The following is an 18,907-nucleotide window of genomic DNA, read 5'->3' as shown; positions in this document are numbered from 1 at the left end:
GAATCTAAGAAAAGGCTCAGAGACTTTCTGATACTTCATCAGCACAGACCCCTTGCTATTCCACCTGTCCTGGATATTGTAGATGTATTTTCAGAGTCCGGCCTGTCCCCTAACTTTCTACCAGACAGCTAAGCCAGACAGGTACTGCAGGGTCTCGGATTCTCATAAATTCCTATGTAAAAACCCCGCTGCTGACAAAGAAACTATATCTCAGGGTCCCAAAGGGGTTAAAGCTTCCACTGCAAAAAACCCTGTCCCCTCTGATAGGGATTCTAGGGCTCTAGACAGATGGGGGAAAAAAGTCTACACTTCTGCTACCCTGGCTGTAAGGGCTTTAAATTGTCAGTTTCATATGCTTAAATATCAGCAATATTTAATGTCACTACTTAAACAGAAATTGTTGACAAATACTGAAGGTTCAGAGAACAAAGAATTGCAGGATTTATTGCATGCAGCTGAACAAGTGGGAAAGCATACTTTGCAATGTGGTTATGATTCACTGGAGGCCTCTTGCAGGGCTGCTGTTACAGGGTCTGTTATTAGAAGGCATGCTTGGTTAAAGGAACAGAATCTGCCTGATCATGTTAAAGAAAAATTATTAGATGCACCATTACAGTATTATACTTTGTTTGGTACTAAAGCAGAAGAGGTGTTGAAAAAAAATGGAGGATAAAGCAAAATCCATGCAGACAGTCAAGGATTTCTTAGAGGTGCAGCTACCAGGTTTAGCAGGAACTGGCCCACTAAAAATTGGTCCTTTCCAGTGTCAGACAGACCACAAAGAGGCAGATACAGGTGTCCCACAAGCAGATCTCAGCCCCAAGGCTCATACAGGCCTAAACAATGGGGTGCTCCTACCTCCAAAAGCGGAGAAGACAAATCACAACCTTACAGGAAACAGTCCCAATGACTTTCCTCTACCAGATCCAAGCACTTTTCTTTTGGCAGCCCCCTTAGGGGAAAACTAGCACTTTTTCATCAAATTGGCAAATGATTACCCAAGACAAATGATTCCTGAACATAGTGTCCCAAGGCTACAGGTTCCATTTTCACACCCTACCAAGGTCAAAAGGTATGCCAGACCTGCCACACAATCAATGGGCAGAGGCACAAAAACAAATTACAGCCCTCAAGGACATGAGGGCCATTCAGCAAGTACCACAAAAAGAGCAGGGGCAAGGATTTTACTCCAGATTTTTTCTAGTACCCAGAAAGGACAAAACCTGGAGACCAATACTGGACCTGTCAATTTCAAATACATTTCTGGAAGTTCCAAAATTCAAGAAGTTGACTCTACAGCAGCTACCGCCTATGCTAGGCAAGAAGGCTTGGCTCATAACTTTGGACCTAAAAGAGGCATACCTGCATGTCCCAATCAGACAATCTCGCAGAAGATACCTCAGATTCATAGCTGGCTCAATGCATTACCAATTCTCTGCACTGCCCTTTGGCTTATCTACTGCGCCCAGGGTCTTCACAAAATGCCTGGCACCAGTAATAGCGTTTTGCAGACAAAAAGGAATTCAAATATATCCTTACTTGGAAGGCTGCTTAATTCAAGCAGAGAACAAAGACATTCTTCTGAAGCATCTGGCACTTGTAAAAAGATTACTAATTGGCCTAGGGCGCACAGTAAATGAAAAGAAATCAAAACTAGTGCCCTCTCAAGAGATAATATTCCTGGGTGCAAGCTTAAATACAACTGGCCAGGTGGCTTATCTCACACCAGACAAACAAAAGCATCTGACTACTTACTTCAAGAAACTGGCAACAAAACCCCACTTATCTGCAAGGAAAATCCTGCAGGCCTTTGGGTTTCATGGCATCTTGCATTCTACTAATTCCATATGCCAGACTGCATATGAGGAAACTACAAGGGTACCTAAAAAGTGTTTGGACACAGCATTGCCACAGCCTGGAGACAGTAATTGCACTCATTCCCTGCCTACAGCAGGAGTTTCGATGGTGGGCGGAAGCCTGTCACTACAATAAAGGTCTGCCATTCAGTTTACCCACAGCCAGACAGACACTGACAACGGATGCATCAGATTATGCCTGGGGGGCCCACATGGCAGGAAAATGTATTCAGGGCGCATGGCCTGCAAACCAGATGCATCTTCACATCAATCAAAGAGAGATGCTAGCTGTTCAAAATGCCCTGATAGCTTTCAAGGGCCTGCTTCATCCAGGACAGTTACTGATAAAGATGAACAACACTACGGTCATGTGGTACATAAACAAGCAGGGAGGTACACATTCCTACCCCCTATGCAGACAAGCAATGACCTTATGGGACATAGCATTGGCTTTTCAAATTCACCTGCAAGCACAATTCCTGCCAGGAAAAACAAATACTCTGGCAGATGAACTAAGCAGAAACCTCATGGATCCCCACGAATGGAAACTGGATCCACAAGTCTTCAGCATGATAATAAGGAAATGGGGACGCCCAGACATAGATCTAGTTGCCTCCCCTCACAACTGCCTATTGCAGAGATTTTGCACAAGGATTTATCACAAGCAAGCATGGAAAGTGAACGCCCTATCCTTCAGCTGGAAAAATCTAATGGTATATGCTTTTCATCCCACTGCCTCTCCTTCCCAGGGTACTCCTAAAGGTCAGACAAGAGAAGCCAAAAATTATACTGATTGCACCAGACTGGCCACGCCAGCACTGGTACCCAATCCTGAAGAGCTTGTCTCAAGGTCCAGCATGGATATTGCCTCAAACATCTCACTTGCTGATGCAACAAAACAATCAGATCCTGCACAGCCAACTCAGAACCTTAAATCTGGCAGCATGGCGGATAATATAGCCATTCAGAACACTCCTCTTTCAAAAGCTGTTATAGATGTTATCTTGGAGGCCAGGAGGCCCAGCATGAGAAAATCCTATGCAGAAAAATGGAAAAGAATCTGTGCTTGGAACCAGGAACAAGGCATTGACACGTGTACCAAACATCCCACAGATTTTTACAATACCTAACTGAGATGCTGAACGAAGGCCTTTCCTTCTCATCTATTAAGATTCATGCCTCTGCCATTTCAGCCCATTACAATACGGAACCACCTATCTTTTCTCATCCTTTAATAAGGCAGTATCTCAGAGGGGCCAAAAACATTAAGCCTCCAAGGAGAGCACCAATTCCGGCCTGGGACCTCAATTATGTTTTGGAAAAACTCACACTACCTCCTTTCGAGCTAGCATCAACAGCAGGTATAAAATTCTTATCCTGGAAAACAGCTCTGCTCCTAGCAATAACCTCTGCAAGGCTAGTCTCGGAGTTACAAGCACTCATGGCTGTGGAACCTTTCATCATTTTTCATCCAGACAGGGTTTCTCTGAGGACAAACCCTACATTTATGCCTAAGGTGGTGTCCAGTGTGGCCCTTATCCAAACCATTCACTTGCAAATCTTTTATCCTAATCCACAGAACAAGGGTGAGAAAATTCTACATTCTTTGGACATACACAGGCAGTTACGCTTCTACTTGGACAGAACTAAAGCTTTCAGAAAGACTGAGCAACTTTTTGTGTCATATGCTGCAGGATCACAAGGAAAGGCGATCTCAAAACAGACTATTTCTAAATGGATAGGCCATTGCATCCGTTCCTGCTATTTTCAACATGGCAAATCAGTGCCTAAGGGCATTAGGCCTCATTCCACCAGAGCAGCAGCAACTTCAGCAGCCTTCCTCAGAGGAGTACCAACCAAAGATATCTTAGAGGCTGTAACTTGGAGTTCAGTGCGCACCTTCACAAAGCACTACCACTTACCTCTTTACTCTAAGTCCAGAGCAGACTTTGCCACTGCAGTCCTGCAGGGCCTCATAGCCTCTCCTAATCCTATTTAGCCCAGCCACCCTTCCTCAGCTTTGGGATTCAACCCAAGAGTAATGACTGCAACAGTGAAACACGATGAACATCGTACAGTTGTGTACCTACCATAAATGTAGATGTTCGAGTGTATTCACTGTTGCAGTCCAGGTTACCCACCATCCCCCTTTTCTTTGCTGGGACTTATCTGCACTTCTCTATCCTATACAACCTATTTGGTGTATTTGCTTGTAGATGAAGGAAATGTTATTTTTGTGCATGCATTTTTATTGGCATATTTTCAGCCTACCAATATGGGGGCACCTGACATCTGGAGCAAGAAAAACTGAAGAAAATGGCGTCGGCTGCATCTTTTATACCCCTGGCACACTGACATCAGGGAAGAGGCGACAGCAACCGACGCCAGACCTAGACTTTGGAATTCTGGCCGACTGAGGGTAGCCTGCCAGCAGGATAACCCAAGAGTAATGACTGCAACAGTGAATACACTCGGAACATCTACATTTATGGTAGGTACACAACTGCACTTTCTTTGCTATTGCAACCCCTCTGTTACCCTTTTTCGTAGCCAACCAGTATTCCTTCCTAGCCTGTTCCGTCTTTTCTGTCCTTCCTTTTGGTGACTTTCTGGATGTCTACATTCCACCACCAGCTTTCCTTATGTATCTTATTTCCATACCTGGCTTGGCTGCATTGTCTGTGCTGTAGTCCTCATACATGTTTTGAGGTATTGCCATCTTTCTTCAACTCCATCTGTTTCCACTTCTTCTTGAGGTGCTAGAGCCCAGAGTCATTCCTTGAACTGTTGTGCTTTCCCTGCAGTCAATTTTCAGGTCTTCAACTTAGCCTCTGTTGACATTGGAGCCTTACTAACCGCTGTAACCACTGCTTGCAGCTGTTGTAGCGATCAGTGATTTATGCAGTGGGCCGACTCTTTTACTGTGTTTGACTTTGTAATCATTGATTCTACCCCGCTTCCCTTTCCTTACTAAGAGGAAGTCTACCCGAGTTGTATGTTAGCCACTCTTGTATGTGATCTTGTGCTTGTCTTTCTTGCTGAACCATGTGTTGGTCGCCATCAAGCCATTTGCCAGACAGAATTCTGGAACAACCTCTCCTCCTTTATTCCCATTGCCCCACCCATGTGGACCAGACATTCCTCATATCCTGTTCTTTCTGTCCCAATACATGCATTCAGGTTACCCGTTAACACCAATTCATGATGTTCAACTTTATCTAGTAGGTCATACCACTGCTGACTGAATGCACTCTTCCTCATCACAGGCCTGCTGCGGAGCACATGCTGAGATTATGAATGCTGCCCTGTCATTGTATTGTAGTGTGATTGCCATGGCTCTGTTCCTAATTCTGAAGCCTAATAGTCAACAGTAGATGCTCACACAACACAGAAAACTGAGAACCAAAGTGGAAGCGGTACTATAAAGGCTGTCTTCCGAAATTAACACACCTCCAATAACTCCACCAAATGTTGCCAAGCTCAAAACACTGTCAATTCACCGATGTGTTATATAAAATGCTTTTATTGACAAATCCACTAGAAAAATTCAATAGAAAACTAGAGTTGCAGAATGCTGTACAGAAACCAAAAAAGGGATTTAGCGCTTTTGTCTCCCACTGGAGACCTCATCAGAATCCAGTCTCCTCCTTACCATCATGTCATTCACTTCCAAGCTGTTTCCCATCAGTGAACCTACACTGAGTGTAGCAAATGTTAGTTCATGTTTGATAAGGTAATTGTTTTTTCATTCAGCTTTCACTCAGCAGAGCTATCCCAGGTAACCAAGCTGTGCAGCAGCCGGCCAGTAGCTTATTGACCCATGGTTGCTGGATTTTATGGTAGGCTTTTTCATGGGAAGTGAAGACTTTAACCATTATAACAACTAGTCAAGCAACCTAACAGACCCAACCATTTGACCAAAAAAACACTCCCATTTTGATCTCCTCATCTCCAAAAGCTGAAGGATAATCTGCATGATTACAGTTCACTAACTGTTATTTAGCAGTCATTGACCTATTAGTTTCCCTATTTTATGCTCATGCCCAAAACAAAACCAAATTAATCTCCTTCAGTTCTAAATATGCTGCCAATATTGCAAAATTATCTTCAATTCACTCTTCCAGTGACAAGACCCATGTTCTAGACACTGCAGATCTAACAAAGCAGCAGAACTCCTTTTTTATACACACTCTCCAGTCAGCAAAACAGACACTTTTCCTTAATCTCTAGACTTTTTATCTCCAAACCTAATGAGTAGCTAACTCATGAGTTAAAATCCCTTCTTAAACTATCTGGTACTGCTAGAAATCTAATCCCAACCAGAAAACAATAAGCAATAAACTGGTCTAAGGAACTCTGGCAAAACGGCCATTAGAAGACATACAGCCTCCACAACACTCTGAAATAAAATATTGGGAAATTTTGGAAAGTCGTCAGTAACCTCCCAGGGCAGGAACATTCCTCACACTTCAAGTATTTCCTTCAGCTTGTTGAAGATGATTTCCGCAGACACTTTAATGACCTTTCCAGATATGCTGCAAACACTGCCACAAATGGTCCTTCATACCACCCACGTCTACCTCTCTTATGTTTCCAGTAAATTTCATGCCAAGACGTTATGCTTTTACTGGAACAGATATAGCTGGAAGGTCCCCAGGTATAGGGGACGTTTATCCATGGCTCACTACTGCTGTGACTTCATTGCTGCACCCCAAATGGATCAGTTCTTGCTTCCTTTTTTTCTCATTTACAGCAATAAACTTGCAATTAATGATCTTATCTTCCTGTCCTAAATGCAGATGGCATGGTCCTTTACCACTCCAGCCATTCCCTAATTACCGTATAGCGAGATCTGCAGTCTGACTTCATTATCCTCAGTGAGCAGATTATTACTAAATACATCCAAAATAAAATTAGCCCATTTTATGTTATGCTGCACCACATCTACAGTAGGGAAAGGAATCCTACTCCCTCAACTCGAGTTCAGCCTGCCTCTTAAATCAGCAGCCTTTACCAAAATGTTGACATCTATTCCAACACTAGAAAACAAAATATGAAGATTTATTAACATTCTCCAAGAAATGAACATCGCTGTATAACACTAAAAAGGCAAACTGGCAGCCAGGTAACCAAAGAGTAGACCTGCTCCTAGGATCACAACTGTTCAAACTTCTACACGAACATACTCTCCTTCCTGTAACCTTAAACTAATAAGACATACCCCTACATACAACCTAAGAACTTAAACCACTCAGGTACTAAAACACAGTTCCATTCTCAGTTCTTCCCCTAAACTAGGAGAGTTTCACCCACGTGAAATTAAAAACTCAGATTCTTATTCAAAGTTCCATTCTGTACTAAATCCACATTTAATTAAACAAGCAGAATGTACCCATTACCCCTCAGGTCACATCGCTCAAGTCTGCTTGACTCTCTTCCATTCTTTAACTCAGCCACTAAGATCCTTTGCTCTTTTTCACGTCTCTAATTTATTTTACTCTTTCTCAAATGTTTTGAAACTTCTGTACATAATATAAAGTAATACAGTAGATTTACTGCATGTCCTAAACATTGAACAGTTTTTCTGTCACTTGTGTATTACTGCACTTTTGACTATGTTGTATATGTGGTCCATTTTTGACCATGGGTTGAGACTAAAATTGGTGCTCAACTCTTGCAAACATATTCAAATAAATTTAATTAATGAAATTAAGCAATCTGAAAATGTGAACAGATAAATGCAAGGGTAAGGCAAACCAAAAATTAATTGTTAACCACAAAACAAGGTCTGCCCACAGATTGCTGCCACAGCACATTGTAATGCACATCGTTGTCACTAAGGTGATAACATTTATAGTTGGTCTTCAAAAAAACACACAGATACACCAATGAACTACACTGAGTCCAAGCCCTAACAAAAAATGTAAATTCAAAGCAAATGACTTTTTCCATAAAAATGATTTATTCCAAAATGAAAAAGTTAAGCACTTTCATCCTACTGTATTCAGGACTTCATCAGAACCAAATAAAAGACAGGTATATACATGATTTAAGCCTTCATTGAATAATTAATGAGCAATTCATGAACAGTGTAATAATGTAAAAAAGATTGTTCCAATCATAAAAATACAAGTTTTAACAAAATGCATATAAAAACACACTGAACCAGTCTGTTATGGAGTATTCAAATCCCATCAACAATATGTTAATGATGGCATCAAACAATAATAGGTTAAAAGTGTATAAAAAATGCATATAAATATTGATGATCCACCACTCAGTGTAATAGTTACAGCTAATGGGTCTAAAACATACAAACATATGGGTTTCTTGAATAGACTTTAAACTTTTTCTTTTGGAATAAATTTTTTTTTTTTTATGGAAAGTCTTTCACTTGGAATTTACATTTTCTTGGAAGGTAGTTTGGTGGTGTATCTGTGGTTTTTTGTGAACATTTACTATAACTGTTATCACCGTGGTGATAAGGACTTGCATCACAGTGTGTTGTGGCTGTAATCCATTGGCAGACCTCATTTTGTGGTGATCTGAAAATGTGCCTGTCATCACAAATAGTGAAATTCTCCATAGGAGTAGCAGACATGTCTGAGTGGCCATTGCTGATGAAACGTCATAGAATGCTATGAATTCGTGCAATTAATGTTGTTTATATTTTTTCATGCAGAACACTACAGAGGAACTGGATAAGCTGATTGCATCACTTACTGAGAATCTCATTGATTTTACAGATCCTGCTCCAGTGGTAAGGCTCCTTAATTCACTTTCTTAAGCAAAAATGGCAAAACTTGAACCAGTCACAGTCTTGGTGAATTTGCTCATTTAACAAGATAAAATGAATTAATCATCTACACTTCTCACTCTGTATATGCATGTAGGCTAATTTTTGATATTCTTTGTTTCTGTAAACTTCTATATTTCAGCTTACTGTTAACATTAAAAAACATAATAAAAGATCACATTACAGGATCTGTATAAGCATCCCAGATATCTTTGCAGTGCCACAAGGAAATGCACGCATTGCTTTGGAATGTGTACATTTGATCTGGTTGTTAATTTAAAATTAAAATTAATTTAAAATGCCTGGCTGGATGGATGAATTAGTCAGCAGTTCAGGAAAAACATTTTCTCAACATCATTTATTCATTTTTTTTTTGTTTTATTTATTTCTTTTTCCCAGTGAGACAACACAAGCCCTTGTCATTGCCTTAGCTGACGTATCTAATGTCATTCCTCATGTAATCACATGTAGGAGACACAGTGGCACAGCGAATAGCATTGTCACCTCACCCCAAGAGGTTCCTCTCATTTGATTTGTGGTTGGGGTGCTTTCTGTGTGGAGTGTGAATGTTTTCCGTGTGTTCATGTGGGTTTCCTTTGGGTGTTCTGGTTTCCTTCTAGATTCCAAAGAAATGCAGTAAGTGGATTGGACACTCTAAATTGGACACAAGTGTGAGTGTGCATATGAGTGTGTGGTGTGGAAGAACTACCATGTTAGGGCTAACGACCCAGTGGTGTAAACCTTGGCTCTAGATGATTGTCATGTTGAAGTGACACTGACCCCCCCCCCCCCATGTGCAATAAATGGGAACAAGGGGGTTGTGGATGGATGCATGTAAATATTATCATAATTTTAAAACCCATATGTAATGACTTCAGAAGTCTGATGCATGGCATAGAGGAACAGAGCTCTAACTACAGACCACATGTCCAAGGATTTGTTTTAAGAGTTTTAACAGTCTTGGTGCAGGGGAGGGGGGGGTTCTAGGAATGCACTTATTGATTTCCTTGCTGGAGAACAGACAGCCAACATATGCATTTTCCTCAGTGGCAGTGTGGCTTTTACGGCCTTATGTCACTCACAAAAGTGGCTGGCAGTTGAAATGCTCACTGTATGTCCTGTCTGCAGATACATAACTGGGAGGTCCAGGGAAAATGGAAGGAATAAATTAAAACCCTGGTCACCCACATATGTGATGGCACTGTTCCTGGTGTGCTTACCCCTAGGGGAACAAATGGAGTCTAGGACTCTCAACACCCCCATGGGAATGAACAAGTCAGGAGGGGTAACTAGATGGTCAGAGGGGACTAGAATAAAAAAAATTAAATAAAAAAAAAAAATCTCCCATATCCTGACCACACTCTGAGAGTATTATCCTTTGGAACTTCCAATATAGTTGCACATTGATCAGCAACTTAATTTTGGCTCTCCCAGTGTGAAAACTGAGATAAGGGATAGTAGTACTGCCAGTTTTAGTGAATTCAGTTACTGACTAGTAACTACACTGCCTGAATGCTCACAGTGAATAAACTTAGAAAGCCTGAAAGAAAATCAACTAGAAAAGGTGAAAAGAAAACTCTGACTGGGAAGAATCCTGCAGCTGTTTAGCAAAAAGTAGTTCAACCTTTAGCTTTGATGCAAGAAATGGCTTCCAGCTTCAGAGGAAAAAAAAAATCAAATGTGCTAGAGCTGATTAAAATAAACAAAACACTGAAGGAGAATATGAACTCAAATAGCGAAAGGCTGGGAAAATGGAAGCTATTTAGATGTACTGATAAAACAGCAAAAATCAGGGGTTGAAATGAAGAAAAGGCTGTGTTGAGTACGAGACTACTCACAAAGAGCTCTTTCAAAACAGTTGAGTTAGAGGACAGAGTGCACACAGAAAACCTGAAATTTTCTGTTGTACCAGAGAAACTGGAAGGAACAGACTATTCATTTTTTGAACACTGTTGGAAACTCCTGGTGTTCTGGCTGCAGTGTCATTCTCAAACAATCTGGAAATATATCGCTGATTGATAAGTATATTTCTTGGCACTTTTAATCTTTCAGAGTTCTGCATTGTCTTAATTTTGCCTGACTGAATTATTTTATATATTTTCTGGCATTGTTTTCTGTTTCTCATCTGTACTGAAACTGTTTCCCCCTCCCCCCACCCTATTCTTGTGGTGGTGGTGTTACAGTTGGTGGCTTTGCAGTTGCCCACCCCTACTGTAAATTTGATCTGGGACACCCCTCTCAGTCTGGTGTTCACTCTACTTAATACAGAGAGAACATATGAGAGGGCCAACCCACTTTGGCTCTTAACCTTGAATTTTTCTTCTACTCCTTCCTCTCTCCTTGCACTTTACTAAAAAAAAATTGCAATTTATTTTGCTTTTGCCTCTTTTTAAAAGTACTCAATTGCATTTATTCTGCTCCATTTATTACTGCTTGGTAGTAGCCTGATTAAATTGTAACTGTTGCTCTAAGCCTTTTGGTTTAAGCACTTGGGCTCCAGACCAGTTGTTTTACATTAAGGTTTGTGGTCTGCACTGTTGTCGCAGGACAGGTAGCTTACATCCATCTAAGTTGGGAATTGCTGATTGAAGGGTCAGTGTCTGTTATTCTAAAAGTGTATTAATTCTTGTTAAAGCACTGTATTTTTCATTAAGAAAGTTTGTGGTCTGCACTCCTGTGGGAGGAGAGGCTAGATTCTGCCCTTCTGAGCTGGGGATTTCTGGTTAAAGGCTTATTGTGCTTATTTGAACTGTTTCTTTCTGAAATTGGTGCACCTTGGCTGCTGTAGCATAGACTAGATTCAGGCATCTTGAATCTAGTTTTGTTTGTATAACTTGAGCACTAATCCAGGCCATCTCTTTTGGAGAAGGTTCCCCTGCACCCTAGTGGCAGGAGTGTGCAGTTAGAACTTAGTCTGATTGAAGACTGCTGGACCAGGGCTCAGTTTAGAGCTTTTTTACTGGTTAATTGGGTAATTTGTTTAAATCAGTTTGCTCATTTTCTATTGTTATATAAAAAAATTTCACTTTATTCATCTGCTGTTACTGTGTTTGTGTTTCCTCCTACTTTATTACTTTATTTTGCTTTTGCTGCTTCTTTTTAAATGTACTTAATTGCATTTATTCTGTTGCATTTATCACTGTTTGTTAGTAGCCTGATTAAATTGTAACTGTTAATGTGAAGTTGTTAAATCTCGCCATTTATTCTCACTGATGGGTTCAAGCCGATAGCAAAGCTCAAGGCTTGCCAGTAGCTCGAGACCAAGCCCCTTATCCCACAATGCACTGCTGGAATTACCTCAGATCTAGTTTGCCACGGCAAGAGAGATCTTGGTGATCCAGCTAGCTTGGACCATTTTTGGAAAAAAATAACAGCAAGTTTATTTAAAAAGTTCTCCTTTTTGTTTAAAAAATTAGTGTATGTTAGTATTGGGTCTTTTCAATATGTAATCTATAGTTTCAATAGTTATAAATCATTTAAAAGTTAGTGCCTTGTTGGCTTCTTCGTTTGTGTGGGCCTTTAGCCCTAGTTACTCTTATTAATCTTTATAATAGTCAGGATTTTTTTTCTGTGGGCCTCTTTAGCCTTATTTTTGTAATCTCTAGTTACATTGTTATAGATAGTGCCTGTTTTGGGCTTAGTTGTTTGTGGATCCTTACAAGTGAAAGGACTTTACTGTTTTACCTTTTGCAGTTTATTCTTTGTTTTATTTAAATATGTCAGATGAGGAGGAGAGATCCCATCCAAAATCGGGATTTAAAAAATGCCCAGATTGTGGGCAGAAAATGTCCGTCACTGATGGACACATTCAATGTGTCTACTGTCTGGGGGCTAAACACCTCCAAGACACCTGCAGCATTTGCCACTCCTTTTCTTCAAGAGTCCTCTTGGAGAGAAGGAGGAAACTTATAGACAGGGGATTGCTACAGCAATCTTTTTCCGAGATGCTGAGTAGCCATGAGGGTACTAGTACGTCCTCCAAATCCTCAGAAATCAAAATCTTCAGACAAAGTGGCAAAAAAGGAAAAAAATTTCAGGAGGAGGGTCATCGGTTCCACAGACATCGGAACCGAGTGTACCTTTGATTCGGAGCCAGCTCTTGGTATTGGAGCTGGTCTCTGAACTTCCTTCTTCCCCTCTACTCCAGTCAGCACCTTCGGTGCATTCAGCTAAGTCCTTAGTCAGCCTTTCAGATTTGGACGTGGGTCAGCTAGTGCAGAAGCTTTTACAGGCACCAGGACTTGCCAGATTGTTGTCGGTGCCGAAGACCATGGAGCCGGATTTGTCTACTTCTCCGAGCCGTACTGGAATCTTGGAGCCAAGGGAATCTGAACCCTTGGTTGTTGAACCCTTGGAGCCAATACCTGCACTGGTGTTATCGGCTTCATCTACTCGGACTCTGGGAGCCAACGCTCTCATGTCGGGTCCGGGGAGGATAGTCAAACCGATTTGTTGGTGCCGACTCTTCCTCTCGGGGCTTCGGCTCGGTTGAACTCGGCTCCTACCTTGGGCTTGGAGCCCAGGGTTTCAGTGCGGGAGGATTGGACGGTACTCTTGGGTCTGTCCACTCCTGCTCGTCAGAGCCATGGTGCCTTCGATGCTATGAGGAGAGTTTTGTCTCCAAAGACGTCGGCATCGGTTCAGCTTTCCATCTCCTTTCAAGCTCCTGTGTCTGCTTCTTCATCATCTACCGGTCCCTCTAAGCGTAGAGACCCTCAAGTACCCCCACAGGGCGTCCCCTACTCTTCTGAGACCTCCCCAGATCCCCCCACTGAGGAGGTGCCCAGGAAGAGATTGTGCAAGAGGAGGCACTTAGACTCCCCACAGGAGTCCTTGACATCTGACACTGACTTAGATGAGTCAGAAGGATCCCCTTGATCCCCCTCTGAGGATATTTCCTTTGCAGAGATACTAGAGATCCTTAGTCAGAGGGGCGATTGGCAGTCCAAGACCCCTACTGAGGATGAGTCTGTGCTCTTGAAGGCTTTTGGATCTCAACCTTCCACTTCTTGGGTGTCTCCGCCTTATGAAGAGCTCATGGAACTGGAAATACAAATACATTTCCCCATAGAGCCTACTAAACTCCTGATGCTAACTTCACTACGTCCTCTCCTTTTCTATTTACCTTACTCAAACTTATTCCATCACCTTCTGTTCTTTCAATTTCTCTCTCAACTCTTAGCATATATATAACACAACTGTCCAGTAATCACTGATGCCTATTTCTTGACAATTGATTCCTATTGCTCTGAATGTAAAAACCTGCAACTTTGTCTCATTGCTTGTACAATGACAATTTATTATTTTACTATACCTGTTTTGCATGAATTCATACTTGTATTTTTACCTCTGTATTTGAAATTTCTTTTTGTAACCTCTTATTGTGTGTAATGTGTGGGTTTTTTTTGTGGAGCTTTTCTCCCCGGGCCTCCACTGAAAATGGGCACTTTCTGGCCCAGTGGACTTCCCCGGTAATCAAACTGAAATAAATAAATAAATAAATAAATAAAAACTGATTTCTCGTAAGGCGTGGGAGTCACTGGAGGCCATGGAACCTGTTCCTCGTAAACCCAATAAAATTATGTCTTCCCCAGTGGACAAGCCATTTTTGACAAAGGGGAGTGCCTGCTGATGCCATGGTGGTAGCTGCAGCCACCAAAAAGGAAGTATCTGAGACATTCACCTCTATCCATCCCCCTAACGGAGATTCTAGGGTCATGGATAGATATGGGAAGCATGTTTAGTTCAGCATCTTTTTCTCTGTGATCACTGAACTAAACCCACTTTACGAGACTTCAGAGAAATCTCCTGAAAGAGCTAGGAGATACTCTCCAGGGTACAGTAGCTGCAGGGGTGGCCGACAAAGTCAGTGCCCAGCTCGGTACCCTAAACTCAGTGGTAAACTCATCCATGCATCTCATATCCTATGCAGCTAATGGTTCGAGTAGAGCCGCTAGTTCGGGCATTGATCTTCGAAGACGAGCCTGGATGCATCTCTGTTCCTTTGCGGAACCCTTTAAGTCTTCCTTTATTAATACCCCATGTGATGGCTCATCACTGTTTGGGCCCAAAGTAAAGGAAGCTTTAACCAGGTGTGAGCAGGAAGGCAAGACCTTATCTGCCGTTGTAGTCCGTTTTTCGACCCCTACTTGGCCCTATCCCAAGGGCCCTAGGGGAGGGAAAATGTGGTTCTGAAAAGCACAGGCAGCCTTTCAGGACACATGTGGAGAAACCCCCTCTAGAGGCAGAGGAGGAGGTTATAATGGAAGACTCCAACCCCGCGGCAGAGGGGGTCCGCAGCAACAGGTTGACGGGGATCAGTTCTCCGGTCAGCCCTACCAGCGCCCCTGAAAGGGGGCCCAACTGTTCGGCTCTGGAAGCAGTCGCTTGTCTTTGTACCCAGAAGCCTGGCTAAACATAACATCAGATACTTGGGTACAAAGCATCATTTCCAGAGGATATTTCATTCCGTTCTCTTCCCTTCCCATTCCCATAAAAAGAATCCCAGATGTTCCACCCAATCTCAGGGAACAAGCAATCCTAGAGGTCCACAGATTGCTAGAAAAAAGTCATCCAGCCAGTACCAGCAGACCAAGTTGGATTCGGAACTTACTCAAGATTCTTTTTGGTACCAAAGAAAACAGGAGACTGGAAACCTATCTTGGACCTCAGCAGACTCGACCAGTTTGTAGAATGGTCACGCTTCAGTCCATTCTTCCCTTCCTAGGGAAAGGCGATTGGATGTGCTCCATAGATCTCAAGGACGCGTACTATCACATAAAGATGAACAGATGCTCCAGAGATCATCTGCGCTTCTGGCTGGGAGCCAATCATTACCAGTTTCGAGCCCTGCCCTTTGGTCTCACTACAGCCCCCAGAGTGTTCACCAAATGCATGGCAGTGGTCACGGCTCACCTGAGACGTCTAGGATTCCAGGTGTTTCCATACCTAGACAATTGGCTCCTAACCGCTGCCACCAGGCATCAATTGACTCAGGCAACACAATACACTCTGACACTCTGCCATCAATTGGGCATTACAATCAACTTCAAAAAGTCTGCCTTATCGCCATCGCAGCATACCATTTTTATAGGAGCAGAATTAGATACCTCAACTACCACTCTACGTCTCCCTGTCAAAAGAGTCTCTCTTCTCCGCCAAAATGTCAACTTACTAGTGTCAAAGAACAAAGCTACAGCAGCAGAGGTATTGAAATTACTGGGTTTGATGGCGGCAGCAATCCTGGCTATACCACTCGCAAGGATGCATATGCAAATTCTTCAATGGCTCCTCTTCTCTCAGTGGTCTTACCAGAAACTACCGATGCACCACATGATTCTCATCATGGATTCTTGCAGAAGAGACCTTCAGTGGTGGTTGACGTCTCTTCATGTCACAATTGGAAGACCCTTTGCCCCCCCCCCCCCCGTAGCCACTGTGACCACGGACGCTTCCCTGATAGGGTGTGGGGGGGGGGGGCATTTTCAGTGAAAGACTGCCCAAAGCACGTGGACAGATCAAGAATCACATCTGCACATCAACGTTCTAGAGTTGAGAGCGGTAATCTGACGTTGCAGTACTTTCAGGACTCTCTTCCTCTAGGAACTATTGCAATTCAGACAGACAACATGTCAGTAGTCTGGTACTTGAACAAACAAGCAGAACCAAGTCTTACCCCCTTTGTCGAGAAGCCCTCAGGATCTGGCAATGGGCTGTGTCATCACAGCGTTTTCTATTAGCATCGCACATCCTGGGGAAATCCAACGTGATAGCGGACAAGCTAAGCAGGGCGATATTGCTCCCTCACGAGTGGTCTCTCAAACAACAGGTTGCGGAGTTGATTTTCCACAAATGGGGCCAGCCTTGCTGCGACCTTTTTGCTAGCCACATCAATTCAAAATGCAGAAGCTACTTTGCCCTAATACCACCTCCCTGTCATCCCCCGAGAGATGCACTTCTACACGATTGGCCCCTGGGTCTCCTTGATGCATTTCCACCCTTCCCATTAATACCGAGATTTTTACAGAAAGCAAAATTGCTGGGAAGGACTGTTATACTCATAGCCTCCTACTGGCCTTGACAGATTTGGTTTCCGTTTCTCCACCATCATCTGTTGGAAGGTCCATGGATCCTGGATCCAGTTCTGGACCTTCTGACACACCCATCAGGGGACCTTCATCCTTCCCTGCAGTCCCTGAAACTGACTGCTTGGCTAATCCACTTCCCCTAATTGCCAGGCTTCATTCAGTTTCAGAAGATACAAGACAAATTCTCTTGTCTTCTCACAAGCCATCTACCAGGAAATTATATGGCAGTAAATGGAAAAGGTTTTCAATTTGGCCCAACACACAAGACATTGACCCTTTCCAAGCTCCGCTATTTTCTATTTTAGAATTTTTGACAAAATTTTTTAAGGAAGGAGCAGCAGCTGCTACAGTTACAGTTCAGTTAGATGCCATCTCAAATTTTCACCTTGGTTTTGGTGGCTCAAATGTTATGGGCCTTAAATTATCTAAGACTTTTCTTAAAGGCGTTCTTCATATGAGACCTCCGATCAAAATTCCCTATTCTCCCTGGAATTTAAACCTTATGCTGTCTCAAATTATTCTTCCTCCTTTTGAGCCAGCATCTTCTTGTGATCTCAAATTTTTATCCTGGAAAACAATATTTCTTGTGGCCATTACTTCTGCCCGCAGAGTGTCAGAACTTCAAGCATTATCTATCAGTCCACCTTACATGATTTTTCATGCTGATAGTGTATCTCTCAGAACAAACCCCTCATTTTTACCTAAAGTCTGTTCTGAATCAAATATCAATCAGGTCATTGAGCTGCCAGTCTTTTTTCCCAACCACTCTAACAAATTGGAATACATGCTGCACAAACTTAATGTTCACAGACAGCTCAGATTTTATCTTGAGAGAACTAAGGATATTAGAAAATCAGATCAACTTTCTGTAAAGGCAATCCAGTGGCTAAAACAACCTTATCTAAATGGTTATCCGATTGCATATCCTTTGATTATGAAAATGCTAGCATGCCATTAACACAAACCTAAGGCTCATTCTACCAGAGCTGTCTCTGTCTTCTGCTTTTCAAGCTAAATTGCCCCTTGACAGTATTTGCGCTGCAGCCACTTGGTCTAAGCCTCATAATTTTATCACCCATTACAAAGTGGATAAGGCTTCAAGGGACAGGTCTTCCTTTGGTTCTACGGTACTGAAGAACATACTCCCATGAGCCACCCAGGATTCAGGGTGCTAGGGACGCTACCCATCAGTGAGAATAAACAGCGAGATTTAACAACTTCACATATAGAATTTATGTACTTACCATAACGTTCCATGTGAGTTGTTTATCTCGTCTTTATTCTCACGTCCCTCCCTCCTTTCCCCTCCTGGCTGACTGTTGACTTAGAGGCTAGTACCATCCTGGTTATTCAATATTTCTTCTTCCCCTTTGGGAAGTGTTCTTGGTATAAATACATAAAAGGGTATGTATACGTTTGTGTGTATGTATATATATATATATATATATATATATATATATATATATATATATATATATATATATATATATGTAAATACTGTTACTCGCAGAAAACAAGATCTGAGGTAATTCCAGCAGTGCATTGTGGGATAAGGGGCTTGGTCTCGAGCTACTGGCAAACCCTGAGCTTTGCTATCAACCGTGTCGGAGCCGAGGATCGGCTCTGAACCCGTCAGTGAGAATACAGGCGAGATGAACAACTCACATGGAACGTTATGGTAAGTACATAACTTCTACTTCTAAGCCTTTGGTTGAAGCACTTTGGGTTCAGACCAGTTGTTTTACATTAAGAAGGTTTGTGGTCTGCACTGTTGTGGCAGGGCAGGTAGCTTACATCCTAAGTTGGGAGTTGCTGATTGAAGGCTTAGTGTCTTATTCTAAAAGTACATTAGTTCTGGTTTAAGCACTTGGGCTTTGGGCCAGTTATTTTACATTAAGAAGGTGTGGTCTGCACTCTTTTGGGAGGAGAGGGTAGATTCTGCCCTTCTGAGCTGGGAGTTTCTGGTTAAAGGCTTATTGTGACTGCTTATTTGAACTGTTTCTGAAATTGGTATGCCTTGTATTGCTATAGCATAGACTAAATTCAGACATGCTGAATCGAGCCTTGTTTGTATAACTTGAGCACTAATCCAGACCATCTTTTTTTTGGAGAAGGCTCCCCTGCACCCTAGTTAGAACTAGTCCGATCGAAGATTGCTAGAACGCTGG

At 42.3% G+C, this 18,907-nt stretch overlaps 1 protein-coding gene across 1 annotated transcript in view; it reads left to right on the top strand.

The window, feature by feature from the left end:
- The window catches only part of EPB41L5 (erythrocyte membrane protein band 4.1 like 5), a gene marked incomplete in the record, with an annotated part of 2,576,260 nt that overhangs the window by 2,248,445 nt on the left and 308,908 nt on the right, over positions 1–18,907 (top strand). Inside the window, 1 exon segment of the mRNA XM_044060661.1 lies at positions 8,539–8,616. Coding sequence (XP_043916596.1) covers positions 8,539–8,616 — 78 coding nt within the window.

Source organism: Protopterus annectens, chromosome 2.part0 (assembly GCF_019279795.1).
Source record: "Protopterus annectens isolate FY-2018-M chromosome 2.part0, PAN1.0, whole genome shotgun sequence".
Classification (NCBI taxonomy): Eukaryota; Metazoa; Chordata; order Ceratodontiformes; family Protopteridae; genus Protopterus; species Protopterus annectens.
Note: the sequence above shows the minus strand (reverse complement) of the source record. Positions and strands in the feature narration are given on the sequence as shown.